Genomic DNA, 12,982 nt, shown 5'->3' with positions numbered 1-12,982 from the left:
CAATACAATTTTTTTTTTTAGAAAAAAATTTATGTTTCGAAATGTAATTTTTTCTTGCGTGAAGTTTGCGTGATTTTTGGTACGAATCTCAAAAAAATGGGCAAAAAAAAAAACAGCGAGGGATAGGGGGTTCCAAGGCTGGAACGATATTATGGTTTGGAGGGATTTCAAACCGATATACATCCTAGAAGATATATGGTCGCACTATCTTCAGCACGTGACGTCTGAGTAGTTCACATGACGCTCACAGTCCGGTTCTAGCAACCAGAATGGGCCAATTCATGGCTCGGTGACAACGCACACCGGCAGCTCCATTCCGTTTGCTGCACATGTGAAACGGATGGTAAGATTAATTTAAATAAAATATTTTGTTCAATTAATTTGTTAATAAATTGCGAAACTTTTGTTGTTAATAAATTTTTTCATTATAGGCTATGTCTCTTGGACGTGAGCCGAGCCCAATGGAGCTCTTTATGGAGACGCACGTGCGGAGTCAAGACCGCCAAAAGGGGGCGCAATAGTCCGTTGACAGCCGTGCTCAACATTTCGTGGTATGTTTGTTCAACCATTTTATTTTGTAAGTTATTATTATGTTTATTGAATTGAATATGATGATTACTTTTTTTTTTTATTTTTATTTTCAGGAGACCTATAATAATCGGTTGAAGGAGATATACGGGGACGATCCAATGACCCATCCAGAATTCGATCCAGATTTGTGGATGGAGGTTGGATCGTCAGGTGGACCCGATAAAAATCGGGTTTACGAGCTCTCCAACACTACGGCCGACAACTTGCGGTCGGCCCGTAGTGCTTCAACCGTCGGGAGCTCCCAATCTAAGGAGTTCGTGGCCTTGCAGCAACACACAACTCAGCTCACCGAAAAGTACGACCACTTATCAGAGGCGTATGCAGAACTCAAAGAACAACAAAGAGCGGAGTCTGAACAAAAAAGAACGGCCTACGAACAGCTTCGCGAAATGGTCATAAACATGTCACAAGGTGGAACATGTGCGCCTAATCCTTTTTGGCCGTATGACCAACAGCCTCCTCCTCCTCCTCCAACTCCACCTTTGTATTAATTTTTAATAAACATTATTTCCCTTTAAAATTTCATTTAATATTTTTTTGAAATAGATTCATTTTGTAATGAATATTATTTAACTTTGATTTTTTGTTTTTGATGCTTAATAGAAATTTTATTTGCATATTTGGTTTTTATTACCATTAATTTATATCATTTTATATTATGTATTCTAAATAATTTCTAAAAAATATATAAAAAAAATTACAAAGGGATTTACCGACGGAATTAATCCGTCGGCATTAGACAGTACAGCCACCACCATCACTGACGAATTTCTAGACAGGATACATTCGGTCGGTATTTTCATGACTCACCAACAGATTTACCGACGGAATAATTCCATCGGTATTTTAACTTACTGACGAATTTACAGACGGATATATTCGGTCGGTATTTCACCAATTCATCGACAAATTTATTGACGGTAACTGTCCGTCGGTGAATCGTGATATCACCGACGGATTAACATCCGTCGGTATATTTCAAGCGGGAAACTTTTTTTTTTGCGCGCAAATTCCATCTGTAAAACCGTCGGCAAATGGTTTTTTTGTTTTTCCGACCGATATAGCGACGGAATGTGGAATCACCGACGAAATGTAAGCCGATGGACGTATTGGTAATGTAGTCGGTAAATAATTTACCGATGTAACTCTCAATCATCCACCGATGGAATATTTTCGTCGGTAAAACTATGAAATCTTGTAGTGATTTCTCACCCAACAATTAAAATATTTCTTGATGAGAAAAAAATAACAACACTTGCAATTGTATATCCTACTTTTCTCCGCGGTAGTTAGACTAGAACATCGGTTCGTAGGAAATGGAGGGCTTTTGAACATGTAGCAGCACGTTTATGCAACTGCCACTCTACGCTTTTATCATGTAAATATATGCCTTTTCCTCTTTGGAGTTCTTACAAGCCATCGCTGCCCTTTTCGAAATAAACATCTTTTTTTTTTTTTTCACTTTTCCAGATGACATTTGCATCGTTGCTTTGCTGCAGGATCACTCACCTTGAACCCTTTAATCCATTGCTTAAATTAAGATGCGTGCAGCAAGATTTATCAACAGAACACTTGCAGAGAAAAATTAACAATCCCCTCAGCATTCTCACCCTTTTTTTCCAGCAAACTTCATGGCTTTGTTTGGCCTGACATTGTAGATCTCTAGACACTCTGACTTTTGCTCTTTTGCTTGACAATTGCCTGAACTCTTTGTGCAAAAAAATTCATAGCCCTTATATGAATTTATTAATACGTTGAAAGATCACCGACAACAACGTATAGCGCGAATCAACTATCTAGTAATCTCCGAAATGGATTGCCCTTTCTGTTCTACCCACTAAGCTAGGCTGGTGATGCATTTAATATTATATTATACATGTGAATTTGACTAAATATGGTGTTATGGAAGCAAAAGTATGGTGCCCGTGACAGACTAGGATCGAATCCACAATCACACATCTAAATTATTGCCCTACCAGTCTACCAAATGAAACGTCATCTTGACTACTTCTTGTCATTGTTGAGAAGAATAATGCTATGCCTATAGATAGCCCTATAACCTGTGGCAGGGAGATCCTCTCACGAGACTGGGGAGGGTAGCAGCCTCTCCAGCGATTTTTCTTTTCTTTTCTTCTCTTCGCACAGTATGCATTTGGGATTGACTAGGATCAACCTGGGTTACCCGCCTAACCATTGACCCGGGCATCAAACCAGGTTTAATAACTTTGGTTCAACCTTGGATTTAACAATATCTGCGCACATCCCATGAAAACTTCAAATCTCTCGTCAAGGTTCTGATAGGTACAAGCTGTCTGTTGTTTTTTAGCCACTGTGAGCATGTGATGGTCATCTCTCTGGATCTCAATTTGGCAAAGGAAGAGCGCTCGCGGAAATGGCCCCGAGGTTCTGGTGCTAATTCGAGTAGTGTCCCTTTCATGACAGTCTCAAGAATGCTATCATTTACTGGCCTCCACTGCACCGAACAAAGCCACTCGATCACCCTCAGGCACAGCTATGCATATGAAAAAATCAACCAGTAATTATTTTTTTGTTATATTTATATTTACTAGTACGAAAAAAGCGTTGTAAAATCTAATGAAAGAAGAAGAATTACCAAGGATCGATGGTTAAAATCTAGTAAATGGTTACATGGTTCCTGCACCCGTGATGATACTGTGAAGCTTCTACTGTCAAGTCAACGTGCTGTCTGTATCTGATGCATTTAACATGTGATAAAAGTAAATACAATTCTGATTTCTGTACAAGGAATATACTTCCACATGAAATGGCAGATGACTTGATCGATAATGTAGCTGTTGTCTCTCTTTCCTAGTAAAAAAACATTTTTCACTGTTATCATCTCATACACTATGATCCTCTGTAAGGATTTTACTAACTTAAATATCGAAGAATTTCTACTTATATATATAAAATCTCTTTTTCACAGGAGAACATGAACAACCTGAACCCAAAAAATCAGCCGAAATGTAGTCTTGGAAAAACTTCTTGTTTTTTTTAGCGTGTCCTCGACATTAAAAAAAAGAAGGGAATCTCTCCCTTTTTTATTTTTAATGCAATGAGGACTCAACACCCCCACAATACTAATGAAGCTATAATTCTTCCAATATCAAGTTCTTTATAAAGACAAAATAACTAAGAAAAATCATGGCACAGCACACTCAATGAGTAGAAGAAACAAAAAAGAATTTGGCAGTGATACGATCATTGAAGCATGTGAAGATAAGTGAACACGGCAAAGTTTGTTTTCTTTCACATCTCTTCACCTCCTTGGATACAAGGCAATCGTCAATGTCTTGTCTTTCAAGTAGCAGAAATTGAGGGACCAATGAAGTTTGCAACTTGTTTGCAAGTGTCACGGGGATTTGTTCCAGACCTTCAATTCTCTGCACAAATTATATAACTTCACTCTCTTATCCTTTATACAATAAGTCAATACCATTCTTCTTCTTCTTCTTCTTCTTCTTCTTGAGCTTCACAAGATGTCTAAGAGTTCTGTTTCTTGTTTAGCCAAATCCCATGATCATGAGAGACCAGATCTTGAATCCATAAGGGGAATTGTAGATTCGATCAATGAATACATGATTGGATTCTTGGAAAATGTTGAATCTTGGAATTCCTTGAAATCACAGTGTACTTCAATGCTAAATACAATTCAAAACCAGAAGTTCTTTGAATTCTCTGAGCACTCTGTCCTCTCAAATCTTTACTGGGGAATTGAAAGCATTGAAGCTGCAATACAAGCAAAATGCCCAGAAGAGAAAACTGATCATCTCAGGAACTCAGAAAGGTTGCTTCAGGTTCCAGCATTGCTTGATGAGCATGGGGTCACAGCAGGAATTCAAAACCAGTTCTTAGTTTGCTTTTCATACTTCTACCTCTCAGCCGTTAAAAAGCTACAAAATGATGAGTGGCAGGTTGCGCTGCATTATTTACAGGCAATGGCGGTCTCCCCTAGACTTGTTCGAACAGAATTCGCACCGGAGTTTTGTCGAGTTCTTTTTCCTCTAAGCAACAAATCTGAGATAGAGGATGAATCTTCCTGGGATTTTGGTGAGGACAATACTGATGAAGCAATCAGACAAATTGCGAGGAGGTACAAACACTGGTTAATGTATTGTCAGATCATGTTGCATGGAGAGACTTCTGGGCACTGCAGAAGCAGAAATACTTCTTCCCCTGATAAAGAATCACAAGATTTATCGTAAGTTCTTGTCCTACTATCATCATAGTTGATGAAAATAAAAACCAACTCAATAATTTTAACGTGACAGTGAGGCCACAGATTTAGTTTGAGCCTTTTGATTAACCTAGGATCAGCTATGGAAATGTACTGTAGAGAGCATGATAATTATCTTTTTAAGTTTATCTTTGGAAATTTTAAGAATCTGGATCCCCCGAGCCACCCCATAATTATTAGCTCAATACAGGCATGTGATGAAGAGCAGCAGTGATCTTTGGAATTCAGTTAAGCAAGGACACTGCTTGCATAGTTATCATAAGGTGAGTCTTAGTTATCTTTCATCTTATCCATGTATTAATCTGACTGCTTGAAGATATTCAAAAAAGGGATTCCAGTACTGAATTTACAAACTACACATTGTTCACATGATTCGACAACTAATTTTATAGTGTTCGTTTGTGAAATCTTACATCCATCTCATATGATACAGAAATTAATGCAGTATGAGAAGGTGCATCCGCTTGATCTTCAAGGAAATAGAATTGAAGGCAAAGCGAATGAACCTATGTCAAACGACATCCAAGAACTTCAGTATTATAGCAATGCTCTGAAACAATTGGATCAAGTTCCAAAGGTCAACATTCAGAATGCAAACCTTGATAAGTGTAAAAGCATCAGACGCCTTCAGGAAATACTGATGGAAGGCGAATTGGACTCGCCAACTTCAGTAAGTTCATGCGACAGTTGTGATTTGGAAGAACATAATTCAGAGGTAATTACTTGATATGTGGAATATGCATGCCTTTTTCTGGTATTTCAGCAATGCTACTTTCAAAGTACTTCCAGCAGCTGTTTTTTGAGAGTACCAAGGCTGAACGCTTATTTATATGTTCTTCATGAATCAGGAAAATACTACTACTACAAGAAGAGGCGTTCATGATCTGCAAGCAGAATGTTGGGATCAGTTATGTTCAAAATATTTTTATTTATTGTCCAAGCATGTTATAGATAAATGAACATCGAAATTGTACTCACTTGAAATGTTCAAAATTACAATGACTTCAACAGGATGCTGCAGGCTCCTTGTTCCACAGTGCATTCAATGTCCACAACAAAGATTTTGCCACATGCTCCTCAGCACCGAATGCGGGAAGAAGCCAGTGAAGTAAATATAGATGACTTGTTTTCTGAAAGATTCTTAAGTTCTGTCAGCGATTTAGATTTACGTGTCTTGGAACTCGGAGGTAAAAGATCAGACATCCAGTGGAATTCCCATCTGAAAAAGTCTTCTCAGAAGCTAGTTCAACGCAGAGCTACAAGGACAAAACAGGACCCACATAGCCGGGAAAACTTAAATGAATTCTGTGTGCATTACAGAAGAGACTCCAGTGCTGAGGTGATAGGACATATTGAGAAAGTAATTTCAAAACTATGTTTCTCAGAAGGTTTAGCAAAGTTTGATGAAGATTATACTGGAGAAGTGATGACCATTTACAAAATGCTGAACAATAAAAGAGGAGTGAAGTACACTATGTTGAAAGATGTAATGCTGGATCAACTCCTGACAGCTATTTCAACTTCCAAAGAGGAAAGAGTTATAAGGGCATCGGTTTCTATACTTACAACTATCATATCGGTAAACAAGTCTGCTGTAGAGGACATCAAGAATAAAGGCCTGAGGCTGTGTGATCTGGCAACTGCTTTGAAGCGAAATGTGCATGAGGCCGCTATTCTTATTCATATGATAAATCCATCTCCAGCAGAAATGAAGACATTAGAACTCTTGCCAGCTTTGGTTGAGGTCGTGTGCTCTTCAAACAGTTACATGGAGAAACCAGCGACACCTCTTCTGACACCTCCTGCAGCATCGTTGATGATTATTGAAGTCTTGGTCACTGCATTTGACTGTGCAACTAACAACACGCACTTGGCTGCAATCAATTCTCCTCGTGTTCTTCGGGAACTCCTCAACGTCGCTGGAAATAACAATCTGGAAGGATATGTCTCCTTGGCCAATGTTATAGTAAAATGCATGCAGTTTGATGGGCAATGCAGAGAATCAGTAGCACAATGTATTCCAGTGGCTCCATTTATATGTCTACTCCAAGGTAATGAGAAGTGTGCCAAGTTCGCAGCACTTCGGTTTTTCCATGAACTGCTTCGCATGCCAAGGTACGAGTTTCAGATTGAGAATACTCGCATGCTATGGTTCTCTGTGTAGTATGTGGTTTATGTACTTTGGAAAAATATCCTCAAGTGTTTTTTTTTCTTTTCTTTTTTGTCAGATCACCAGCTACGAACTTATTGCAGCAGATAAGAAAAGAAGGAGGCACCAAAATTATGAAAGTATTGGTTTATTGCGTCCGAGAACTTCCAACAGATTACCAACTCTTGGCAGCAAATTTACTGCTTCAACTAGACACAGTGGTAAGTGTGTAATAATTTGAATGTATAATCTTAAAGCTAATTACTGTCATTTCCTCCACTCACTTTTAGAGAAAGAAAACATGGATTCATACCATGGCCAGTTGCTGTTGGATAAGACTTCAATTGATGTGGCCAGACATTGAACACATGCAGGAAGAATCATCTGAGAAAGGTTCATTCAAAGAAGAGGCTGTACAGGTCATCCTCAAGTCAGTGGATTCTGAAGTAAGCTCTCCTACACAACAGTTATCTGCATTCATTTTTGCAAACCTTGGAGGAACTTATGCCTGGACAGGGGAGCCATACACTGTGGCATGGCTAGTAAAAAAGGCAGGCTTGACCTCCTTGTGTCACCGAAATATGATTAGAAACTATGACTGGTTGGATCAAAACCTGCAGGTGAGTGTTAATAATATACAAAAATAAATCAATTTCAATATGGTAACAACTATCCAGATTAAGTGAGGTGCATGAAATTAAAATGCAGGATGGTGCGGTTGACTCATGGAGCAGCAAGATTGGAAAGCATGTGATTGACGTAGGAAAACCCGTCTTCCATGCTTTAGAGAAAGGTCTAAGGAGTAAGGCAAAGAGGGTTTCTCGGGACTCTCTCACCGCAATTGCATGGATTGGATTTGAAATTGCAAAGTGTCCAACCAGCCTAAGATATTCTGCGTGTGAGATCTTGCTTGGTGGAATGGAGCAATTTCTGCACCCTGGATCGGAGCTTGAAGAAAGACTTCTGGCATGTTTGTGCATCTATAACTATGCTTCCGGAAGAGGTAATATGAGCACAAAAGCAACTCTAACTGTGAATGATCATTTTTAAGTCCATCATGACACTCACAACACATGAACAATCCGATCCATTCAGGGTAATTCAACACTTACTAACAGTTATAATTCTCGTCATGAAGCATTAACATCACACTCATTTTTCTCTGGGATTTGTTATGATCGTATACCGATGTCTTGCATCCTCCGCTGCTGAGATTCACATTAGCACGAGTGACACAGTAATGAACAGGCAAAATCCAATCAACTCCAATTCAAATGCATTTTATTTTCTCTGAGTAGGGATGCAGAAACTAATTCATTTCTCCGAAGGAGTACGGGAATCGCTGAGACGTTTCTCAGGAGTAACCTGGATGGCAGATGAACTGCATAGAGTAGCTGACTATTATTTGCCCACCCAATCGGTTAGTATTCTTTGACACTGCTAGTAGGTGTGTAGATTTCAGATGCCCTCATGACTGTCCTATCGAAATTCTTATTATGACAAAACAGCGTATTTCTTGCGTTCACACACAAATTGTGGAGGCAAGTGATAGCAGCAGCGGAGCCATAACTTCCCTCATCTACTACAAGGGACTGCTTTATAGTGGACATTCAGATGGTTCGATCAAGGTATGAAATAGACTCGTCTTGTATTTTGGATAGTCAACCAGTCACTCTTAGAGATGGTAAAAGTCATCAAATCCAGCGTTACTAGTTTCTGTAGTTGAAAATAATTCAAATTATGGGAATGTTGATCAGGTTTGGGACATCAAACAGCAGTCAGCCACAATTATATGGGACTTGAAAGAGCATAAAAAAGCAGTGACATGTTTTTCACTCTTTGAAGCAGGGGAGAGCCTTCTGAGTGGATCTTCTGACAAAACCATTAGGGTATAAAATTGTCTCATTGCAAAGATTACTGTTATTTCATCAGCCAACATATTGCAAGGAGTTTGAATTATGTATTTTGGGAACCACAACCCTTCTTCTAACAGGTTTGGAAAATGGTACAAAGGAAACCGGAGTGCACTGAAGTCATAGCTATGGAGGAACCGATTCGACAGTTGGAAAAATATGACCAAATGATTTTTGTTATCACCCAAGGCCACAGAATGAAGGTAATATAACTAGTAAGGCTATACATGTGTGGAGAGAGGGGACTTGTAATGCTCTTGGAAAATTATTTATCAGATTACCATGATCTACTGAAATTTTTACTTCAAGGTCTATGATTCATCAAGAACAGCCAGAGACATCTGTAAGGCTAAGAAGGTGAAGAGCATGAGAGTGGTCCAGGGAAAGATTTACATAGGCTGCAAAGATTCAAGCATACAGGTACAGCTTAAGAGCCTCTTTTGATGCATCCTTGTGCAGCAACTGGACATTAAAACAGTGTGCGACACATTCTTTCAGGAATTAACCATAGCAACTAAGAGGGAGCAGGAGATCAAGGCACCAACAAAGAGTTGGATGATGCAAAAGAAACCCGTCAATGCAATTGTTGTCTACAGAGATTGGCTTTATAGTGCAAGTTCAGTCATCGAGGGTTCAAAAGTTAAGGTAAGAGCCATGCACATAAATCTAGGTACTGTACTGCAAGAAGCTTTCATTGACGCAGAATATTACAGGAATGGAGAACACATCATAAGCCCCGTTTATCTATAGCAGCAGACAAGGGCAGGAATGTGTTACTAATGGGAGTAGTGGAAGACTTCATCTACTTAAATTCCTCCTCGTCAACCAGCACCCTTCAGGTAAAGCTAACAGGTTGCACTTTAAACTGTTCAGAGGACTTTCTGCTTAGTTGCTCAGAGCCATTATAACTTCGAATACTACATGTGAAACTAGATTTGGTTAAGAGGGATGCAACAGAAAGTGGGCAGGATTTCTGCAGGCAGCAAAATAACGAGCCTTCTTACTGCCAATGACATGGTTCTATGCGGTACTGAGAAAGGACTGATTAAGGTTGGTTCATTTCTATTATGGACTTTAATTTTCTTCAAGCACTTAGGGTTCCTTTGTTAACGCGGCCAACGAACACACACTTAAATGACTGTTCTCTCTGCAACTTTTTATGATGGACAGGGCTGGATACCACTCTAGTGCTCGACATTGCTCCAGCAATGTATAGCTTCTGATCGATGCAGTATACACGGTTATGATGTAAGTAGCAGGGCTTAGTTGTTGGTCCCGTATGAACAGAAGAACTGTAAGAGCACACGCAATCGGTTGTTGTAAATTTTACCCTCAAAGAACATATTTGTGAAATGCGAAGTACAGTTCTACAAAAGAAATAAAGATATATAGACTTTTAGCTCAGCTATAAACAAAATCATAGGACGATTATTTTGCGAATTCCTTTCAAATAAACAAAATCAACAGCTGACAAAACAAGAAAAACAAATGAAACATTGCACACGACTATAGAGATTAACTATACATGGGAATATCAACAAGGCTCGAACAACACATTAATCTAATAACTTAGATCTAAAATTTAGCTCGGGTTAAATTTTATTTTAAACTAATTTAGAAATTGATCGGGTTAAGCATAACTAACCTGATCATATTCAAACAAGAATTAAAGTTAACTTCATAAATTTTTTTTTAAAACCATGTCACTTTATTTAAACACAAGACATAAACTTTGAAGATGTGTAATAACTATAACATGGATGGACAAGCCACATATTCAGCTTTCAACAAAAGAAAGACAAATTATCTCATAAAAATTGTTTCAGGAAGTGTCTTGGCCTACAATGATTTTTCCTTGCCATTTAATTTTTCTTTGGTAATTATAATTGTAATGTAATTTGTTGAATTTAATATAACAAATCTATCTAATAATTTCATATAGAAAAACAACGAGGTCTTGAATACCATTTCATAAACTCTAATAATAATGGCACACTAAAGGGAAAAAACTTAGTAGCAATTAATAATTAGATTCATTATCGTAAAATATGTAATTATGTAATAAATAGTCGTAAATCATTCTATATATCAACTTGATTTATAACTATTTATTAAACTAATGGCTTAACAAGGAATGTGAAAAGAGAAACAAAGAATAGAAGAAGAAATTGTATTGTTGTATTATTACTTAACTTACCAGAAATGAATGTTTACACATTTATACTTTTGCAATCTTCAACTAACTTGAGTAACTAACTCTTTAACTTCCAACTAATTCCAACCACCTAACTAATTAAGCTTAATAACATGAATCGTGTCTTACATGTTATTCAATCTTCAAGCCTTTCAATAGCTGCAACTAGTTTGTTCTTCACACCAGCTACTGCTAATGCTTCATTTGATTCCATCACATGCACCTCTAATTATAACATGTGTAGAATATGCAGAATGTAACAATATCTTTCCATTGAAGAGATTCTTGACCTTAGAAATCTGTAAAATTATGGAATTACCTCAAGAATCTATGCAAAATTATAGAAATTGCAATTGAATTTTCTCTAACTCCTCTCATGTTGCATCTTCAAGGAAGGAATTTGACCATTGAATCAATCTCACTATTACAACCTTAATCTTTTTTCTTAATCTTCTTATTTAAAATTGAACATGACAAATTATGATCTTGAATTGTTACATTTTACACATTCTGTACATGTTATAATTAGAGGTGCACGTGATGGAATCAAAGGAAATAGTGGCAGTAGCTGGTGTGAAGAACAATAACAATTGCAGTTGTTGAAGGGTTTGAAGATTAAAGCACATGTAAAACATGTGATTCATGTTGTTAAGCTTAACTAGTTAATTGGTTGGAATTAGTTGGAAGCTAGAGAGTTAGTTAGTCAAGTCAGTTGAAGATTGCACAAGTATAAATATATAAATATGCATTTTTTGTAAGGCAATTAATAATACAACTATATAATTTCTTCTTCTATTCTCTGTCTCTTCTTCTTTTCTTCTTTCTATTTATCTCTTTACATTTCTTGTTAAGCCATTAGTTTATCAGTTGGTATTAGAGCCTAACTTCGATTAGAAGTATATATATTGACTCAAAAAATGATAGAAAACAATAAATAAAGGTTGTTAAAGAACATTGCAAGAGATTAGATGAAAGACTGCAAAACCTTCACTAGGAACTTCAAGAATTATTAGTTGATCAACAAAGAAAATGGCAAGAACAGTTTGTGGAGCAAAACAAGACAGATGATTAGATTAGTTTACCAATTCAATCATTATCAAATTAATTCCAATCATTTCTTGCTAATAAAATGGCAAGGAGAGAATTGTGAGTCAATTTTAGAGGGATATATTTTTTTTTAATTAGAATACAAGTAGGTATAAAGATAAAAAATAATAATAATAATAACCACGCTGGTAAACCAGCAAGTCAAAATACATGAATATACAACCAGATTAGAAAAGACCAAAAGGAACAAGCTCCCTAGATAAAATAAACCCAAGCTTCAAGCCCGTACAAAAAAGGACCAGGCTAAAGACCAACAGAACAAAAAACAACAATTTACGGCCGAAAAGATGCCAAATGCAAAACCAAAGGCATCATCCATCAAAAAAGATTAATCAAAGAAACAATTTAGAGGAGAGGTGTCGAAGTTAACCCACCAAGCATAAAAAATAACATAACATTAGCAACAGAGGGAGATGAAATAAGTGGATCCGAAGGTCGAAAATGAGGGCAGCTAGAGTAGTAGTTCCAAAGAGCCCATAGATAGTCATTAGGAGATGAGACAGAAGTTAGGGAGCACTTCCCACATCCGAAGCTATGAACTCAGGCAAACCAACGCAACAATAACAACAAAAAGCCAGCCATAGCAAGCAGAATCCAAGGCAACACCTAGCAACAATTACTCCATCAAAAGCCACAAACAAAGATATGGATTTAAAATCTAGCAAACAACAAACAAGTGGCCGACCAAAGCAATCTGCAGCCTAAGAATCAGATACCTTCCATAACTCTAGTAGACATAAGCATTGGACTTAGCACCTGCAAATTAAACA

The 12,982-nt window shown here is 37.5% G+C and overlaps 1 protein-coding gene across 2 annotated transcripts; it reads left to right on the top strand.

Moving 5' to 3' along the window:
- Positions 1 to 3,821: 3,821 nt before the first annotated feature.
- On the top strand, positions 3,822 to 10,328 carry LOC118032847 (putative E3 ubiquitin-protein ligase LIN-1). Of its 2 annotated transcripts, XM_035037623.2 has the most exons (17): positions 3,830 to 4,813; positions 5,040 to 5,112; positions 5,283 to 5,564; positions 5,698 to 5,756; positions 5,861 to 6,964; positions 7,078 to 7,219; positions 7,373 to 7,618; positions 7,707 to 8,001; positions 8,297 to 8,418; positions 8,507 to 8,626; positions 8,756 to 8,887; positions 8,992 to 9,114; positions 9,221 to 9,331; positions 9,410 to 9,556; positions 9,625 to 9,750; positions 9,845 to 9,961; positions 10,082 to 10,328. In XM_035037623.2, the coding sequence occupies exons 1-17, from the start codon at positions 4,092 to 4,094 to the stop codon at positions 10,097 to 10,099; spliced, it is 3,939 nt and encodes a 1,312-aa protein (XP_034893514.1). In that variant the 5' UTR covers positions 3,830 to 4,091; the 3' UTR covers positions 10,100 to 10,328. The 2 variants fall into 2 exon arrangements, 1 of the variants encoding a protein (XP_034893514.1); XR_004684728.2 differs by lacking the exons at positions 9,625 to 9,750; positions 9,845 to 9,961; positions 10,082 to 10,328 and having other exon boundaries at positions 3,822 to 4,813; positions 9,243 to 9,331; positions 9,410 to 9,548.
- The last annotated feature ends 2,654 nt before the right edge of the window (positions 10,329 to 12,982 follow it).

This window comes from Populus alba, chromosome 8 (genome assembly GCF_005239225.2).
Source record: "Populus alba chromosome 8, ASM523922v2, whole genome shotgun sequence".
Taxonomy (NCBI): Eukaryota; Viridiplantae; Streptophyta; class Magnoliopsida; order Malpighiales; family Salicaceae; genus Populus; species Populus alba.
The sequence above is the reverse complement of the archived record's forward strand: the minus strand, read 5'-3'. Positions and strand labels throughout refer to the sequence as shown.